The sequence below is a fragment of the Triturus cristatus genome, chromosome 5_2 (genome assembly GCF_964204655.1).
Source record: "Triturus cristatus chromosome 5_2, aTriCri1.1, whole genome shotgun sequence".
NCBI classification, from domain to species: domain Eukaryota; kingdom Metazoa; phylum Chordata; class Amphibia; order Caudata; family Salamandridae; genus Triturus; species Triturus cristatus.
In genome coordinates, this window is record NC_140588.1 from 302,853,862 (window position 1) to 302,874,577 (window position 20,716).

Below are 20,716 nucleotides of genomic sequence, written 5' to 3' on the forward strand. Positions count from 1 at the left end.
GATGCTGGTGAAGAATTCCCCCCCTCCCCCTCCCCCATTTAGGTCTGCACACGAAACGCTTCGAGTCTGAAACAGTTTCCTATTCATCTGGGGAAGGAGGTGGGAGCGGAGCAGTGTTCTCACTAGGCCTTCATTTTACATTTATGGCCCTTACAAGTTGCTTCCTACCATCCACGCCCTCCATGTCGTTTACCCCTGCTATGCCCATTATAATGCTTCCCCACCCACATCCTTGGTAATGTTTGACCACCCACATCCTTGGTGATGTTTAACCACCCACATCCTTTGTGATGCTCTCCCACTATAGTGCTACTTATTTTTTATTTACAAAACCAGATTTTGTGGGTTTCTTAGTCACGCTTCACAGCATTGTGGATGCTGTACAGCATCCCTAGAAACATTAGCAAAGCCATTAGGACCCAAATATAGGACCTATTAGCTTTGCAACAATTTGCCCTCCCTTTTTATTTTCCCATTTCTTCTCTCTTCCCTACTTCTTCTTCATCCTATAATCTCTCCAACATCCTACCCTCCTTTCCTTAAACCCCAATTTAATTTCACTGTGCACTCCATACCCTTCATCCCTTTCACTTTCATCTATAATTGTCTTTTTGATTTCGCTCTCTCTACCATCTCCTTTCTCTTTAATATCCTTATTTTTGCCATTTGATACCCCTTTTTTTCCCTTGTCTCTTTTCTCTTCCTCTTTCATGTCCCTACCAACTTTTTCTTTCTACTCTCCTTGCTATCTTTCACACCATCATTTTTATTGCCTTTTCTCTCTGTTCTGAATTTTGCCCTTCTGCACTCCTCCTTTTCTATTCTTTATTCTTAACATTTTCTCTCTCCTCTCCAGCGTGTCTCCATATCTTTGTCTCTCTGCCCTCTCATGTCTGCTGTCCCTTTGTCGCACAACTTCCTCCTCCACAGGCAAATGCACAGCTGCAGTTTCTGACTTTCACCAGGCCTCAAAGTTTCCCAAAAGGCCAATCTTTCCTGTGTTTTTCAAAGTCTTTATCCGAAACACATAGATAAAAGACATAGTCATTTGCAATACCAATAGCTCTAACTCTTGCAAATGCGAGACCTAATGCATTGCACATGCTTGTTCTAAGTGGTAATGGATTTTTACTATTTTGTGTGGTTTCTACCTACTTGCTGTTTGTGGTGGTGGAACCAGATGGGAAACCAACAGGCCGACCCCAAAAATCAAATTCAGCAAGGTCATTTATATAGATTGATAATGTAAAGGCATTGGAAAAAACAGAAATGGGTTAGAAAGGTTTCATCTGTAACTTTTTGCACAGATGATTGGACTATAAAGGGCTATGTTACAAGGAGGGAGGGAGCACACTGCCTCTCATCCCAGCACAGTTTTCCCCATTGCATTCTGGCAAATGCAGTAGGCGTACTTCAAAATTGCTGTCGTTTTTCCCCAAAGATGGTGCCGGTAGTGCTGTTATCTCTAGACACATGTTTCTGGGCTTAGTCCTTCATCAGTTGAGAGCAGAAAAAGCAGAGAGCAGAGAAAAGTCACCTGGGGTTGCTGAAATGCTGTCCAAGTCTTCACAGGTCATAGTACCACTCCACAGGCACATAGGTGCATTCCAGGTGAGCTCGTCAGCTCGTTGACACAAGGGAGCCTTTTAAACACACGGGGGGAGGGAGCACACTGCCTCATCCCAGCACAGATCTCCCGATTACATTCTATAAATACAGTATGCTTACTTCAAAGTTGCTGTCCTTTTTACCAAAGAGGGTGCAGGTGGTGCTGTTATCGGTAGACACATGTTTCTGGATTTACCCTTCATCAGTAGAGAGCATTCTGCTTAGCAACCAGACAAGCCACCCCTAAAAGACACGCTCAGCTCTGGGGCCTCCCACCTCATCCAGCAGCCCAAGCAGGGCAATACGCTGCGCTAAATCCAATGGGCAGCCTAAAACATCCGAAAGTATGCGACCCACTGCCCCCGAAAGGTCCTTAGGCCGGACAATCCCAGACTACTTGATAGAAATACGCTGCCGGGAAAGCACATTGCGCGCATGCCGCTTGCGCATAGGTGAGCGAGTGGTGTAAGCGCTTCCGAGATACGTCGCATGCAAGTAATTGAACTGTATCATACGGAAACTCGTCGAGATCGCGAGCTCCCTCAGCTCTACATAATCATCCTCGTCCAAGTCCCCCACCCAGAACGCCTACCTCTGTCGAGCCTTCTCAAGGCCATCCAGGGCTCGGATAACCAATGTCTTATAAATTGCTGATGTAGCCCCTTTACCTAGCTTCTCCTGGAAAATCTTCGCCTCCAACAGACTGTACTCAGGCAAAGGGCTCTCCGGTAAGTCGTGGGCCAGCAAGGCGTGGCACAATTGGAGATACCAAAGACATGGCGAGTTAGTCAAGGAATATTTGACCTTCAACTCCTGACTCAAGGAAGAATTTTAAACATAAGGGGGAGAGAGCAGACTGCCTCTCATCCCAGCACAGTTCTCCCCATTGCATTCTGGTAAATGTAGTATGCTTACTTCAAAGTTGCCGTAGTTTTTCACCAAAGTTGTTGCAGGTGGTGCTGTTATCTTCAGACATGTGTTTCTGGGTTTAGCCCTTCATCAGTGGAAGGCAGTAGTATTGAAGAGCAGAGAAAAGTCATCTGGGATTGCTGAAGTGGTGCCCAAGTCTTCACAGGTCACAGCACCACTTCACAGGCACACGGGTGCCTCCTAGGTAAGCTCCTCAGCTTGTTAAATCAAGGGAGTCTTTTAAATATAAGGAGAGAGGGTGGACACTGCCACTCATCCCAGCACAGTTCTCCCTATTGCATTCTGGTAAATGCAGTAGCTTAATTCAAAGTTGCTGTAGTTTTTCACCGAAGTTGGTGCAGGTAGTGCTGTTATCTCTGGACACATGTTTCTGGATTTAGCCCTTCATCAGTAGAGAGCAGAAGTAGTTGAGAGCAGAGAAAAGTCACCCGGGGTTTCTGAAATGCTGTCCAAGTATTCAAAGGTCACTGTACCACTCCACCAGCACACAGGTGCATACCAGGAGAGCTCGTCAGCTCCTTGACTCAATGGAGCCTTTTAAACACAAAGGGGGAGGGAGAACACTGCCTCCCATCCCAGCACAGTTCTCCAATTTGAATTCTGGTAAATGCAGTACACTTATTTCAAAGTTGCTGTAGCTTTTCACCAAAGTTTGTATAGGTAGTGCTGTTATCTCTAGACACGTGTTTTCGAGTTTAGCCCTTCATCAGTAGAGAGCAGTAGTAGAACAGAAGAACTACAACAGTGGTTGTTGGTGAGATCGCTTTTATTTTTCCACGTTACTTTGATTTTATTGTGTGCACGCTGATTCCCAGCGTACTTTTAACCCTTACTTGTACTATTGGCACTCCTTACCTGCTGAGCGCTTTCCGCATTTTACCACGTTCCACTGCGGCTGTGTGCCGTTAGTGTCGAGGGTATTCTTTTTCACTCTCTGCCCTGCCCCGCTGGTGACATACTTCTGGGTTCAGGAGGGGGCTGTCTAGTTTCGCCGCTCTCTCTTCCAGTTAATCACGATGGGACAGCGGACGCGCCTAAGGCAAGCCCGTCTGCGCCTGGACGTCGCCAGACGCCAGACATGCTGCTGGTCTGCTCTGTAAAATCATACCTACTCCCGTGGAGACCTACAGGCTATCAGGAAAATGGACAGCTCATGCGATCATCCACCAAGTAATTTGCTTGAGGGCCCGTTCTGTTGTAGAAGCTGTGGCTTCAATTCCTGGGTGATTACATCCCCTCCTACTTCCTTCTCCCCCCCCAGGCACACCATTAAACTCCTCAGCCTAAACTGCCACTCCTAAGCAAAGCATTTTGCTGAGGTGTATGATCTGTTGCAGGACGGGCCCCCAAGCAAATTACTTAAAGATGTTAAAGGGGCAGGGTAATCTTCAGCGACTCTGATTTCATTTGACCAGCAATGTGATGTTTTTGCCACCTTCTTTATTAAGAAGGTGGAGAACATCTATATGACCTTTCCCCCTACCTCGATTAGATCAGGCCCTGTTCACAGACCCCTCTCCACCCCCACACTCTCTATCTTCCCTTCGATCTCTCAAGATGAGATGCGTACGCTATGTAGTAAGGTTAAATCAGGTTTGCCTGCAGATCCTCTTAAGCCTGAGCAATCTCTTAAGTCCCTGCCTTTGCTCTTTCCACCCCTTTGTCAGCTGATCAATATGTCCCTGGCTATGGGGTTGTCCCTAGGGCTTGAAAATGAGCCACGGTGGTCCCCCTGTTAAACAAACCTACATTGGACGCTGCCAGACCAGAGACCTTTCACCCCATCTCTCTCCTGCTGTGGGTGACCAAGATCGCCGAGGCCTACATTAACTCAATTCTGACAGGATTCTTGGAAATCAACAGCTCCCAGAATGGTTTCTGCCCGGGTCACAGCACGGAGACTGCTCTCCTAGCTGTGACCGAACACCTGGGGGAGGCCTTAGATGCCGGACGTACCCAGGCGTTGATACTATTAGATCTCAGTGCCACGTTCGACATGGTATCCCATCAGATCCTGTTGCAATGGTTGGAGGAAGCTGGCATCGAGAGCCCGGCCCTGGGATGATTCGCCTCTTTTCTGAGAGAACCTTCCAGGTGGCGGCCCCCCCTTTCGCCTCCCTGATACACACTATCAAACAAGGGGTTCCACAAGGCTCAGCATTGAGCCCTACGCTATTTAATCTGTATGTCCAACCTCTAGCAGCAGTGGCCAGGAATAGAGGACTAACGGTAGTATCATATGCTGACGATACCATATTGTGATGGTAGTAGCACTCTCTGATGACTCCACGCAGGATGTTCTTAAGTTTGGGAGCGATCTTGCAGCCGTTGCAGAGTGGATCACTGCCAACTGCCTCCAGTTTAACTCTAGCAAATCTGAGATTCTGCTAGAAGGGAGAGATACTGAGCTGTGGAGTGAGAGCTCGTGGCCTGCGACCTTAGGTTGCGCACCTGCCCCCAAACAGGTGGCCAAAAACCTGGGTGTATGGGTTGACCCTCAGCTTCCAGGTCCAAACCAAAAAAGTTGTTGGGACCTGCTTTGGACTCTTGCGAGTGCTCAAACCACTGTTGTTTTTTTTTTATCCCACAGTCCGTCAGATCATCATCCAGGCCTCCATTATGTCTAGGCTGGATTGTGCCAGTTCACTTTACTTGGGGGTTAACAAGGCTGAAATCCTACGTCTGCAAGGGTTCAAAATGCGACTGCTAGAACTCTTCTTGGCCTTCCTAGAACTTGCTCTTCGACCAACGCCATCCGTCGACTACATTGGCTGCCGGTCACAAGGCACATTGAGTTCAAGTCCCTCTGCATTGCCAATAAAATCAGGAATCTCTCCTCCCCAGATATCCTGGCGAACCTGCTTTCACCCTGTACACCTACTCGCTAACTACGTTCTATGAGCCAGCATCTGGCGGTCGTCCCTCGGGTGAGGAAGGTGTGATGCTCCTTCCGCGCCCTGGCTGCAAAACTTTGGAATTCTCTTCTTGTGCACATCTGTAGCATTAACAACTACCTGGCATTCCGCAAGGCCATTAAAACACATCTTTTCCCTTTGCTATAGGCCCTTCCTTCTTTTACTAGCCCCCCAACTTCTGCTAGTTAGCGCTGGGACGCCCCTTTGCTGGGGCAGCTGTGCGCTATACAAAATCTGTAACATAACATAACATAAAAACAGCCACAGGCATCTGGGGAGGAGGGTGGGTGCATGTGAATCAACAGCACTACATGCCACAGATACTTACACAGTAAATAACATAATCCGTTCAATGGCATGTGTTGCTGTAGATACACATGCTCAGCATAGACTGTAAAGGAGTCCCTCCTGAGAAACGGTGGCAGTTGCAGTAGTTTGAAAAAGGGTACATAGCACTGCCTGACCTACACTGGCTTGTTGGCACGCTAAAACATCCACACAGTAGTGCTTGGTGAATGTATGTGGTGTAGACCATGTATCTGCCTTACAAATGTCAGCTATAGTAATAATTCAGAGAAAGCCATAGTGGTTCTCTTTTTACAAGTGGGGTGTGCTCTGGGAGTAACTGGTAAAGGTCTTTTGGCTTTAATGTAGCAAATTTGAATACATTTGACTTTCCTTCTGGCTATGCCTGATTTGGATATTGGATTGCCTTTATGAGGTGGAGAAAATGCAATGAAGAGTTGCTTTGTTTTCCTGAAAGCTTTAGTTTTAACTATGTAGAACATGAGTGCTCTTTTAACATCTAGGGTATGAAGAACCCTTTAAGCAACTGAATCTAGGTGAGGGAAAAAATTAAGAGAACAATAGATTGATTGAAGTGAAACTGTGAGATTGCCTTATGTAGGAATTTAGGATTGGTACGAAGAACCAGTTTGTCCCTATGTATTTGGGAACATGATTCTTCTAAGTTTAAAGCCTGGAGCTCACTAACACACCTAAGTGAGGTAAGAATGCCATCTTCCACGAAAGAAATGGAAGGAGGCACAAGTGAAGAGACTCAAACGGGGGACCCATGAGTTTAGTAAGAACAATGTTAAGGTTTCATGAGGGTGCTGGAGGAACCCGAGGAGGAATGACTCATTTAAGACCTTTCATGAATGCCTTAATGTATTGGATTTTGAATAGTGAGAGATGCTGTCTATTTCGGAGATAGGAGCCATTGCAGTGAGGTGTAACCTAATGGGAGGGTAGGCTTAATTGGCCTAAGCAAATGAAGTAGGTAGCAGATAATGTATTTCTCCGTGGCTTTCATAGGATCAATTTGTTTGGGTTGGCAGCAGCAAACCAAATGTTTCCATTTTGCAGCATAACAGGCTCTAGTTGTGGGTCTGCGTGCTTGCTTGAGAATGTTCATACATTCTTATGCAAGTTAAGATATCCATACTCTATCATGGGTTCTGCCTGTCAGATTTGTCCTTGATTCTGAGTGAGAAGGTCCGGCCTGTTGGGGAGCTTCTTCTGAGGAGCCACTGAGAAATCTAGTAGTGTTGTGAACCAGGACTGGCATGCCCAAGTGGGAGCTATAAGGATCATGGTGAGAGACATTGGCCTGAGTTTCAGAAATGAAAACGGGATGAGAGGGAGAGGTGGAAAAGTTTAGGCAAACATCCCTGACCAACTTATCCATAGTCCATTGCCCTTGGGTAGTGGGTGTGGGTACCTGGATAGAATGTTTGGGCATTTAGCATTTTTGAATTTGTGGTGAAAAGGTCGACCTGAGGAAACTCCCACTTTTGAAAGTAGGGAAAAAGGACTTTTTGGGTGGAATTCCCAATTGTGGGTCTGTTGCTGCATCCTGCTGAGCAGGCCTGCAAAATTGTTGTCTGTTCCCGGCAGATATTTCTTCAATAGATGAATGAGGTGGTGAAGACCAAGTTTCATATGGTCTGAGACAGGTGTGACATTTGAGAAGACTGTGTCCTCCCTTGTTTTTGTACATAATACATGGCTGTCACATTGTCCGTCCAGACTAGGGAAACCTTGTGTGATAGTTGAGAAAGGAAAGCTATTAGAGCTGGGAAGATCGCCTGAAACTCCAAGTAGTTGATGTGTAGGGATTGATGTCTTGCATTGGTTAAACCTTGCTCTAAAGTCTTGTAGCTGGGCACCCCAACCCGTCTCTGATGCATCTGTGGTGAGAGTGAGGTGAGGAACAGGGTCCAGAAAACACTTCAGCTTTAACATGTTGTTGGTGTTCCGCCATTTCAGAGAACGGTTAGTACGGCGGTCTATCAACACTGGATCTTTGAGGTGACCCTGTGATTGAGACCACTGGTGAGCTAGACATTGCTGTAGGGGACTCATGACGCATGGGGAACTATGGCAATGCAAGAGGCCATCATTCCTAGCAGACGCATGACAATCTGTACTGTGAGCGTTTTGTTTGGCTAGAACTGTGGTAGAGTTACCTGAAAGTTCTGAACTCAAGCGGGATTGGCTAAACTAATCCTAACTGTGTGTTGAGGATTGCTCCTAAGTAAGGAGAGGTTGAAGGTGAGACTTGGGAACATTTATAGTATACCCTAGTCTGTGAAGTAGAGCTACTGTTAATTGTGTGTGCTGTTGGCACTGTAGATTTGTATTGGTTTTGATGAGCCAGTCCTCCACGTATGAGAATATGTTGATATTTTGTCTTCACAATTATGCTGCGATCACTGCCAAGCATTTTGTGGAAACTCAAGTTGCCGTAGTCACCCCGAATGGATGAACTTTGAGTTGCTAATGCTTGCCTGGAAATAGGCGTCCTTTAGTTATGGTGTTGCTATAAAGTTGGCCTGTTAGAGAAGTAGAATATCATCCTGCAGAGTGACCATATGGAAATGTTATGATAGGATGTGGTTGAGAGGTCTGAGATCTAAGATTAGTCTTAGTGATCGGTCCTTTCAGGAAATGAGAAAGTATAGAGAATATACCCCAGATCCTTGTTGTTGAAGTGGGACGGGTTATATGGCCCCTTTGAGAAGAAGGGTTTTGACTTCTTGTTTGAGAAGTGTTAGATGATCCTGTGATAACCTGTGAGTGCAAGAAGGGATGTTGGATGGTGTGGTATTGAGCTCCAGGCAATAGCGATTTTGGGTAATGGCTAGTACCCACTGGTTTGTAGTGATGAACTCCCAGACTGGGTGGAAAAATAGTTGTTTGTCCCCGACAGGTGATGTGTGTTCGAGGCGGGGTGGATTTGGTATTCACTGCTCTGCAGTGGGTGTTGCTTCACGTGCGGAGGCACCCCGGCCCCTTTCCTTCTTGTTTCCGCCTCTGAAGGAACCTCTAAAATAGCCCTCACTGTAGGGGCCTGGCTATGCTTCTGTTGGGAAGTGGAGGAGTCTGTGGTGGTGGATTTATTTGCACCCCTGTAGCCCGAGCAACTAAAAGACTTCCCTAGGAGTGGTTGTTTGTTACACTCCTATGGCCTTAGCTGAGTCAGTGTCTTTCTTCATCTTATCAAGGGCACTGTCTATCTGTGAGCCACAAAGGTGTTCCTTATCAAAAGGCATATTTAGTACTGCCTGCTGGACCACCGGCTTGACCCCAGAACACCGAAGCCATGCGTAAAGCACGCTGATATTACCATCCCTGGCCGCTGTATCCACTGCGTGTAGTGCGCATTGGATGGAATTATTGGAAATCGCCTGACCCTCTGTGACAATTTGTCGTCATCTTTTGCAGTGTTCCTCTGAGAGGTACTGTAAGAGTTCCTCCATCTCAACCCAATGGGCTATATCATAGCGGGCCAGAAGGGATTGTGAATTGGTAATATGACAATGATTAGCCGCCTGTGCTGCAACCCTTTTCCCACCCAAATGTATGTGCTTACTCACCCTGTCAGGAGGTGGAGTATCTCCAGTAGCATGGCTGTTTGCCCTCTTATGAGCAGTTTTTGCAAAGATGGAGTCCGGTGGAACTTGACTTCTGATAAAGAGTCGGTCTGAAGGAGCCACCTTATATTTTTTGACCACCTGTGGGGTTATAACTTGGGAACAGACTGGCTTATTAAAAATGTCTGTAGCATGTTTCATCATGAGTAATACTGCGTGTCCCTATATGGGTAAGAGAGAGTGTCAAGCAAAAAGTCCTGTTTTAGGGACTCTCTGTGCAGCACAAAGCTATGGAAAGCTGCTGCCCTAGCAATAAGTTGCTGAAAAGAAGTGGCATCTTCTGTAAAGTTGGGACGAGTGGGATATAGATCCAGATCATTGGGGGTAATGGGATAAGTGTTGTATGCATCTCCTGGGTCAGGATCCCCTAATTGCCATTGTAACCCCCCATCGTCTGTACCTGGTGGCCCTGGAGGTGAAGCATCAAGTGGGTCAGGTGGTGAAGATGTAGGAGGTGGTGGTGGTGGTGGTGAAGGACTAGGCTGGTGTGTAGGACTGGTGGCTAAATTTTTTGTCTTCTTTTTGTGAGGAAACTGAATGTCTAGTACCTCCTGGAAGTGGCGAAGAAGCAAGTATCCGCTCAGTACCTACTTGGATTTGAATTTTTCTTAGGCTAATGTTCATTTTCTCGAGAATGAGCTCGACTGGAGACATGGAAGCTGATTACGTTTTAGTGGCTTTCGGCTCCGTAATTTTCGGTACCGAGACTTTCTGTGTGCAAATGTGTTTACTGCTCAGCACCGAGGTAGATGTGGTCGGTTGCCGGGTCAATCCCGAAGTTCAGGCCAACACTGAAGCATACTCTCGGTCTGAAGAGGTCGATACCCAGAACCAACAATAGAGAACTGAGATGCAGGTTCTAATGATATTTCAATGTGTACTGGCCATGCATTAATTCATACCGTAAAATCTAATGAATGAAAAAGGGGTATGAAGGAAACATAAGCATTTTTTATATATGCCCAAGATACTGAGCTTAGGAATAGTGTTTATTTGAACAACTCTGAATTTGGGTTTACCTATACTATCATGTGATTCAAACTGCAATTTGCAAAATAAAAATGGAGAGAAATCCAACTGAGAATAAATGTTCCACCATTTTGAGTTCCCACTCTTCTTTCAATAAAACATTACCTCACTTGTGTGTCTGGACCTATCACCTGTGACAGGAAAGGCACCTAAATGCAGTTTGGTGACAAGAACATTTCACCTTGAAAATTGAACCATTCTGACTATATGGGTAGCTACGGTATTCGGAACTCGGCTCAGCTGCTACCAAGAGAAACATACCAAACCCAAACATTTCTGAAAACTAGATATGCCATGGAGTCTAAGGTGGAGTGACTTACCTTGGTCCTACTGCCTTTATTTCCTAAAACGCTGTGTGCACATTAACCTTTGCCTAAAATTATGCATTTTTCTCGCATTACAGTGAGGAAAAAAAAAACGTAGAATCATAAAATTCCTAGCACCTAGCGTCCCCACACTCTTCAAGAAAAATGGCATCCCACTTGTATGGCTGGGCACATCGTCCACCAGAGGAAAGGCCACAAAACACAAAGGGCCCAATTCACAAAGAGCCTCTTCAATTGTGGAGGAGGCTCCGCAGTCGTTTCTAGATCTCCACACTCATGGCAGGATCTCCACAATGAGAAACTCCAGTGTGGAGTTCCCTCTACAAGTGCGGAGCCTCCACCACAAGTGTGAAGGCTCTTTGTGAATAGGGCTCCAAGTGAAGACATAAACTTTCACTTTGAAAACAGACCCATTCTGGCTATTTCAGTATTTGCTGCATTTGAGTTCAGGCTCGGCCACCACCAAGGGAAGCCTACCAAACACAGACATTACTAAAACCTAGACACCCCGGAGAGTCCATGGTGGTGTGACTCAGGGGCGTAACATACGGCCCAGCCACCCCTGCAGTGCGTGGGGGGCCCATAGGACTTGTGGACCTAGAAAAGCCTTTCTCAGCCTAGATTGTGTATTACAAAATGATTAGAAAGCCAGTTGCTGCTGTCATTCCAGGAACAAAATTGTATATATTGCTTAAGACAAGGAGGCCGGGATTTTTCCATCCAGGAGTGGATGTGGCATTCGCAGGGTCAGTGGGTCAAACGGTGTGGGCCCACCTTGAAGCTCCATCTTAGTTCCACATACATCTCTCTGTACCGGCCCCCAATCCCAACTGAGGAGCTCCAAGGAGGGGTACCGGAGCATTGCTAGAAAAGCAGATGGCTTGATGACATTCAAATGCTGTGACCATCATCACTGCGCTTAGAGGAGCTGCAAGAGCCTGCACTACGCCTTCTTGCATTGAGATCAGGTAAATCAAAGTAGCGACAACTCAGTCCTGCTGACCTCATTTATTCCTTGTTTCTTGACTTTGTTTAGGATTACCACCTTTCCCCGAGAATAATACCACCCATTTGTTTGTCTTTTAACATTCCGCAAAGACCCGGAGGTGATTCTTGAGTAGAACTTTATATGAAATGGTTTGTATTTATTTTTTTACATGACCTTCCTGTCTTGGCAGCTGTAGACCATATTTCTGCTGTCTGGAGAGACAGACGTTCAGGCAGCACATGTGTTTGCCTCTTTTGGTGGATGGTATTTGCTTTCCTCCTTATTGGTACTCATATTGAAAACAATAATGAAAGCTTGATGTAGCCCTTCAAAGATTGAAGTGTAGGGCTTTTGATCAAAAAGGTATGCATGAATCACAGCAACAAGCACATGAACCTGCTAAGCTGTGATACTTGGATTACGGTGTGTGACATGCAGCTGTCACATTGTTTAGCAGTAGGCATTTTAACGCCCCAGGGCCTTTAATAATGATTTAACACTTGTGATCAGAAGACTGCACACAGGTCACTGCAGCAAGGGCATTAAGCACCCTAGTTTTTTTTACTAGAAACTTGCTTCATACAAACCGGTTGCTCTTGTGAGCACTTTAACCTTTTATGCTATTCTTTAGCAGATCTATTTGCCTAGCACATTGTACTGCTTGCTGAGGACTGCAAAAAAGGCAACACGTTTTAATCTCGTTGAGGCCAACACGGCCTTTCGTGCTCCTAGGATGGTTAAAGGTGTATTTCTCACTTGGGTAATTATAAACAAACACCTAAAATTTACCCTGCCACTCAACTACGGTACAGATTGCTACATAAAAGAAAAGTGTGTGCATGCTCCTGATTGGTGTTTTAGGACATTCACAACTGTGAAAACTACAAAACTGGGAACTAATCCTGGCTGTTAATTTCACTTGATCAAATCGTGTTTTCCTGGCCAGTTCAGTTGTGTCGCTGTATCTATGTTTCGATATCTGACAAAGCTTGAAGTGCTAGAAACTGGCTAACCTCAGAAAGTACTCTATGAATCCACATTGCAATCTCAATCACAGGAGTAGTAAAGTTCCTAACTTTAGGACTCCTAAACTGAGAAAAATCCTAACTTTAAGACTTTCGGTATTCACAGAAGGCATTTAGGAGTCCTAAAGTTAGGACTCCTAACTTCTGTGAATACCGAAATGAGTAAGTGCCTTCTGTGAATACCAAAATGGTAGTAAGTTTAGGATTTTGTCTTAAGTTAGTTCTGTGAATCAGGCCCTACAAACCTTTGGAAGCTGAATAGCATAGGCGCCACAACTTCTGGTGAGCCACTGTACCCAATAGATGTGCCTGTCGCCTTCCTGGTGCACATCGACACTAAACTCTGGATGGGAAGATGGGCAGGGCAGACTGCGCGTTCCAGGCAGGTGGGACAGAATGGGAGATAGGAGGCAAGAGGGTAAGACGCAGTGGGCCTAAAGGAACACAGACATTGAGGTGGAGAGATGCAATGCACTGAGCACTGCCACCTGCCCAGAAAGTAAGTAAGACCAGTGTACAGTTGTGTTTTTACACAAGAAATCTGTGAAGACTTAATGCATGCATGCAACTACAACGTGCACTTTAAAACGTGTAACCTCGCTTGTTTTCCTTTGTGATCCTGGGTCATTCATGTAGTGCAGCCCACGCGGAGGATTAGATGAATGGCCCCAAATCTGTATCCTGGGAGGTAGCCTGCTGTCTAAAGCCTAGCATTTATCCTGCTTACTGAGTAATAGCTCTACTTTCAGAGGACTGGGTCAGTAAGTTCCATGTAACCTGAGGAACATAGGAACAGATTTTCTGATCTTTCATGCAACATAGCACAACAACCAAATCTGCTGTGCTGCGTTGCTCAAGGGGGAAAAACCAGTGCAGAGCCATGTCGACTGAGATTGGCCTGCTGATCCAGTCATCCTCTGCACTGTTGCTGTAATCAGGGTTGGACTGACAATAGGGGGCATCGGCGTTTTCCCTGGAGGCTGCAATATCGGCCTCCAGTAACAAAACCAGCAGTGCTTCACACTTGCACCACCCTCCTCCGGGGGGTGGGGGGGTGGGGGGGGGGGAGTTGGTCCGACAAAATTGCCAGGGCTGCTTTGGGTTCCCAGTCCATCCCTGGCTCTAAGAACACCTTGCACAACCAACAACCTTACACCATGGTGAAGAGGCGAGTTTGCACTGTCTAGCAAAGGTTTTGTACCAGAAGCATATATTTCCAGTACAAAATCCTTCCTAGACGAACTCAAAAGAGCCCCAAGCATTGGGAATGTGCTGTACACTTCATCTCACATGCAATGCATAGGTGTATTTGAGGCATGAACACATTTCCCCAAGTTAACACTTGCTTCAAGGAGGTGTTATTTTTTGACGCAAAGCCCGGTTTGGCATCTTAGTAAATCAAGATCTGCGACAAAACCTGTGGGTGGTCGCACTGATCCGCTCAAATAACGCCCCCTTGACGAAAAGGATGCAGAGCAGCCCAAAGCTCTTTTTTTCTCAGAAAAAGGCAGCTTCCCAGCGCAAATTTTAATTTGCGGTCAGAAAGTGTGCCACTTTGTGCTAGAGCAAAGCCTTTGCAAAGGTGGGTCATAATGTTTCAGTGTAATACCAAAGCCAGTCTAGGTAGGTTCTGTGATACCTGGGTATAGTTCTGCTACTTAAAGTCAATGCCTATGAGTGCAAGATAGTGCTGCTGTTTGGAAACCGAGACTATTGTACATTGTGTGTAAAACTCTCGTCTGTCTACAGAAGTCTCTTGTTAGATCAGTGGAACCTTTGAGACAGCTCTGCCATCTAAAACTAAAGTCGGGGTACCTCTTAAGGTGCAGCACTTCTGAGAGGCATGAGCCTGCAATGTTTCTGCTGCTGGGGAATATCTCAGCTGCTGTAAGCCAAATTCTGGATTTGTGTAACCTTTTTTTGCATGCTGTGAGGCCTTTTCACAGGGGTGTACCATTAGGCTGGGTGATAGTGCACTGGAGATAAGGCAGGGGCCCCCCAAAAGCATACCTTGCAGTAGGGCCCGCTAAGGTTTTGTTACGCTAAAGCTAAAGGTGTGACTTTCATGGATCCCCCAATTTATTTAGGACGGTGAGTTTGTTGAGGGCTAGCAAGTGAGTACATCCCACCATGGCATGCTGCAGGCAGAACAAAGGAGCAGGATTAAACACTGGTCCATGCTTGACAGCTGGTCTTGCCCAACCCCAGGTGGATTGTGTCAGACTATGCTTGTGGCAGCACTGGCGGTATAGCACTATGCTGACTTTGTTGATCTCGCTGGGGTCACTGACCTCCCCGCTGCCCCAGGACCTGGTTTCTACGGCTTGGTCTACCTCTGCCATGGATGGTGAAACCCAACATTTCCAAATCCACAACATCTAAGGGTTTCTTTGCCACCATGACTAAGTCCCCTAGCACCACGGATCCTTTGTCACAAGTGGGATCAACGCTGGAGGATCACTCAAGCAAATTTGACCAGATACTGCAGGCTATTTGTATTTGTAAATTCAAAACCACATTGGAAGCTAAGATTGATGCAGCTGCCCTGGATCTCAGCCTCCTCGCAGGTGACCACAGGAAGCAGGTAGGCACAATGGACAATACCGAATGCACCCTTATAGAGATGCACCCGACAGTCAAGGAACTCCTTTCTCAATTGACAGTCCTCAAGGATGAGTTCAGAATCCTCAAGATCCAAGCTGAAAATGCAGAAGGTGGTCCTGCTGCAAGAATATACAAGTTTTAGGCCTGTCTGGAAAGTACTAGCCAACAGGCTCCTAACTGTGGTCAAAACATGGATACATGGTAATCAAAACAGATTAGTGCTGCGGAGGAAAACATTCCTTAATCTCAGTCGCCTATTTGGTAAACAATGCCCAGGAATCCAATACAAGTAATGTGGCCCTCTTTCGTGATATAGAAAGGGATTCAACACCGTAGGTGGCCCTATTTAATGGTAATCCTGAAAGAACTGGGGCGCAGTCCCTGCTTCAGACAATGATTTCAACTACTGTACACCCAACCAGTGGCACGAGTGCGGTTGGGCCGGATGATATTGGCACAACTCTTGATTGGTTGGGGCCTCGGCAGTGGTGCCCCTTTACTGACCCTCATTTTTATGGAGCCTGTGGCAGACTATAGGGCGGCAAATTGGGAAAAACGCCTGGGAGACCAGTGGCAGATCATCTCTACCTGTCTCTACATGCAGACGACTCCTAGATTTATCTTAGGGATTGCGCGGTGGCTGTGCTGGAGGTGATGGACATTTTGAATGAGCTTGGAAATAAGTCTTGGTTAAAATTACCAGCAATAAATACAGCTTTTTTCCCTCTCTCACCGCTACAGGGCAAGGTATGTTTATGTGCTTGACTACCCCTAATGGGGAGAAAGCCGATATTGCAGACTTTTAAATACCAGGTGGTAAATGCATGTCACACAAATACTGACTTAATTGAGAAGAATCTGGGCAGGCTGCTAGCATCAACACATCGGTCTGTGAAATTCAGGATGATCTTGCCGCTGTCCCCAATGGACAGGTTAGCTATCTAAAGTGCTGGTCCTCCTTAGATTACTTTACTTCTTCTCTGTCCTTCCGGTTCAGCTACCCAGCAAGGTAATTACCAACCTGCATAAGATTCTCTCCAATATAATTTGAAGTTTGCCCACCTTAAGCTACAACGTCCCACTGATGCTAGTGGTTTAAGGACCACCAATTATGACCTATACTATGCTGACGCCCTGCCCAGCTTCAGTGGGTAGCAAGGTGGCTGAGTCCGGACCAGGATCCGGAAAGGAAAGATATCATTGGAGGCATGCAGAACCCTGAGATAATATGTTGGTTGATGACACTGTGAATAGAGCAGCGAATAGCTCATAAACTGGATGAGATGGCAGGGCATAGCTGCCGATGATACATATATACTCCAAACACCACAGACACCTGTATGCTCCGGAACACCTGCTTTGGTCCTCTCATCCTTTTCGTCGCCTCATGGCCACACATGACAAATAGCCTTGGACTAAGGCTGGTGTCACTGAAGTGGGCAACCTCTATATACATGCAATTCTTTGTATGTTCCAGAAACACCAAGACAAGTTCAACCTGGGACCGGGTCAATTCATCATTTACAAAAACATTGCAGAAGTTATGGCAGCAGAAAGGATCGGAGTCCACTACAACACTTGCCCTCAGATGCTACTTACCAATGGGTCAGCACGAAGGGCAGTATCAGTGCTATATAATACCCTATTGACCCTACACACTGCGCCAACACTGCCACTTATGGCAGGGTGGGAGCAAAATATCAAGGCTCAATGGCCTCGGGTGTTAGAATTCATTCGAAGGGTGTTCCGAAATGCCTGCTTAAAATACACCCGAACTACCTCCACCATACCTACCTCATGCCTACATGTACAGACCGCATGTGTGAGGGTGCGGATTACTGATGTCTCCACTGCCAATTCCTAAAGGCTGGATTTTTCCATATGTTGTGGCAACGGCCTATCATTTCACAATTCTGTGGGGAGGTACTTTATGTTACTAGTGAATTGGTTGGGAAATGCTGCTATTGGGCTCAATTACCCGACCAAAGGGATCCAAATACCTCACAAGGTTCACAGATTTATTTTGGCAAAATGATGCATAGCAATGGCACAGAAGTCCCATAGAGCGCCAGACTTGAGTAAGTGGTTGGGAGATCTGCTGAGATGGGCGAAGGCAGAGGCAGATGTGCTTGCCACTCTGAGGATGGCTGAGGGGGGCTGGCATGTGACCATGCAGTGGGAGTTGATAGTGCTGGACCTAGATGCAAAGTCAGATACGTGTCCCCGGTGATCACCGCTGGATGTTCTTATTCCTTGACCAAAGGTGGCTCAATTGTAGGAAAGTGCACCATAGGCCCGGCTGGCAACTCATGGTTTCTCAAAAGTTACTCCTGTTGATCGTTAAGATTATGGTTTATGTCTCTACTATTGTAAGATTGTACATATTGTAAGTTCATATTCTTGATAGTTTCTACTTTGTATGCAGATGATGGGAGTAACTTCCACCTAAACAGGAGATTACTCTTGTAATAAGGATCCCTTTTGCAACAATGGATTACCTATATTGTCTGTTCTCTTTTGAAAGTTGAATAAAGATCTATTTATGAAAAAAAGTGAATGTTAGGATTAGGAGATAGGCTAGGGCAATAGCCTGGGTACGGGTTAGTGATCGTGTTAGATTTAGAACAACTTCATGACTTGGGTTTAGGGTTCAGATGAAAGTTAAGGTTTGGGTGAGGGTTGGGATTGAGGTTAGGGATATGGTTCTTACTAAAGTCAAGGTTATGGCAAGAGATAGCATAATAGAGAGGTTGTAGATTAGGACAAGGCTAAGGCTTAGGCGTTCGCATTAAGGTAGAGGGGGAGAGCGAGGAATGTGAAAGAAAACAAATCAAACTACATATAGTTTCCAACTAAATGATTTAAACTATAGCCTATTTCGGTGCAAACTAGCAATTCCAAACCTTGTAAAAAAACTACAACAAGATGACTTTCTCACTAGTACTTATGAACTAATTGCATACAAGGTTGTACAAGGTCATGTTCATGTTGATTTAATAATATAGGTCATGAGTATTGATCCATGATTCACCATACCTGGCCGCACTTCCACAGTAGCCGTGTCGATGTCCGAATCACCCCGGGCATCTGTGACTTTCAGATGAAAGATGTAGACTCCCTCCACAAGGTTGGTTAGTTGAAGGATAGCCTCATGGTCTGAATTGTGCATCACATCCTGCAAAAACAATTCAGAAGTCATCTAAAATTATTATAATTTCTTGCTTTTAATATCTGCCAAAAATATATCTAAAACAAGAGTTAGCTATCAGTTGCAGTTTAGAAACGTCTAATACATAAATATAAAAACAGAAGGGTTTAAAATAATAGCGTTGATTTTGGGTGAATATAAATTTCTACCTTCTTCTTTTAAGTATTTTCTGGCTTTGGAGCTAGTTCTGTTCCTTCTCAAGTGCTGAATACCAGTTAGAATTGGTCGGGCACATACCATGATTGGACATTTGGGACAAAGAGACAATCTTGGCCTGCTACACGACTGACATTAAAGCTGGAACAGCGCTTCTCATTGGTTAACTTGTAGTTGAATTGTTTCTCCATGCTCACGTTGTGCATTTGCTGGATTGTAACATAGGGAAGACTGTGGGAGTGAAGTAATTGGGACCCCAGCTACCTATGTGGGACACGTATACCAGAATCCCTTGAAATTTGTAACCTGTACAGCACAGTTCTGCTTTTCTTTGCCTCTGGGTGGTTTTTCATAAGGCGCCTTTCAGCAGAATTTGGTTGTTTCAATCCCATCTGTGCATCAGCAAAGGTGCAAAACAGGTACCCTGGCCTCATGTGCAGAATGTTATGACAACACCCCAGGCTACAAAATGTCCTAAGTACGCCTGCAGTGCGGGCGCACCATCAACTCAGCTCAAGCTAAGAGCAGCTGCGTCTTCACCCTCCAAAGCCAGGAGAAGCCAAGGCTGGACAGCCCCTTCTCATCTAGACGTCATCTCATCCTGGTGCTGCCTAATTAGCTTTATCTGTTTTTTACTGAAACTGTAGTTTTGCATCAGCATTTACCATTGGACGTTTATGATATTATGTAAATTCACTCTATGGAGGACTCTAAATTTACTCTATAGGGGCACATTTGTTTTTGAATATGACATGGGAGCTGTAGTAAGATCTTCACACAGACTTTTGTTCTTGTTTCTAATTTTATATTGTAAATCTCTCCTTCCTTGGGGACATTACTTTTCCTTTTCAAAACACATTTTTATTGATTTTCTGATATCAGAACAGTGTATCATCCGACAGCTTACAACTCCCCCAGAACATAATACCACAACACAAACAAAAGAATCATAATGAATGGGTCGGGGGGGGGGGGGGAAATGATCTTCAATAGTACGGATGGTCCAATATGACAGTGATGTGGAGAACTCAATTGGTAGTCTGTTAGGGCTCGAAAGAGAAAAATCTATATGTACAAACAAATATTAAGAGTTAAAGAACTAATCCACTGGATAGAGCATACAAGTGCTTTTCAACAATATCAACCATGCTAGGGTAGAGTTGAGGCATTGTTGCTCTTACGCAAACTATCAGGTCAGTAACTGTGAGAGCCGACCCCAAAAGTCATATCTTGAGGTAATGAATGCTGCCAGATGGTATAGCTCAGGCATGATCCCTGGGCCTCTGGAAGAGAGAGCCCCAAAAAGCAGAAAGCTGGAGTTTTCAATATGGGACATCCAGTAGATTCTGAGATAAAATGTGGTACTGTATCCCAATATATGGTTCCCTTGGGGACATTACTTGATGGCACTTAATCTCTACCAATTTCCTCCACATGGTCTTATCTTTAGGACCTGCTTATCTTGCTCACAATAAAAAGGTACCGTGTCTTCCTCTCCCCTTCTCTTTCAACCAGCAGAAGCTCAATCGTTGTTTTCCCCATTCAAAGTGCGGGAGCGGGTTATGCAAAATTTTGTATACCCACCCTATTTTGCATGTTGTTTTATTAAAAAGATTAATTAATTAATTAATTATAATTAAACTAATGGATTGCAGTGATGTGGAAATTATTTACCAACCTTACTAATATATGAATTACACGTGGTATTTGCATCTGCATGGCCTAATTAATTACGTGAACTAAAATTCGTACGCATATTAATGATAGATAATTAGAATATTGCATGATATATGTCGCTTTTGTGATGTAATTGTGATTCGTGCTTTATTTTGTAAGTATAAACCGCATGGAGTGTTGCTTTTGGCTAGATAAATACACACACATATGGGTATTAGCGAGGGAATAACATTTAATTAGTTATTTTTATGTATTAATTACGTTTTTGTGTTTCTTTGCTTAAGTTGACCATTTTGGCCTGCCGAAAGATGG

At 45.2% G+C, this 20,716-nt stretch overlaps 1 protein-coding gene across 1 annotated transcript in view; it reads right to left on the bottom strand.

Moving 5' to 3' along the window:
• KIAA0319 (KIAA0319 ortholog) overlaps positions 1-20,716 on the bottom strand; it is a 415,358-nt gene that overhangs the window by 84,762 nt on the left and 309,880 nt on the right. The window contains exon 15 of the mRNA XM_085607057.1: positions 18,400-18,538. Within this exon, the coding sequence (XP_085463183.1) occupies positions 18,400-18,538 (139 nt within the window). The remainder of the gene's footprint in view (positions 1-18,399; positions 18,539-20,716) is intronic.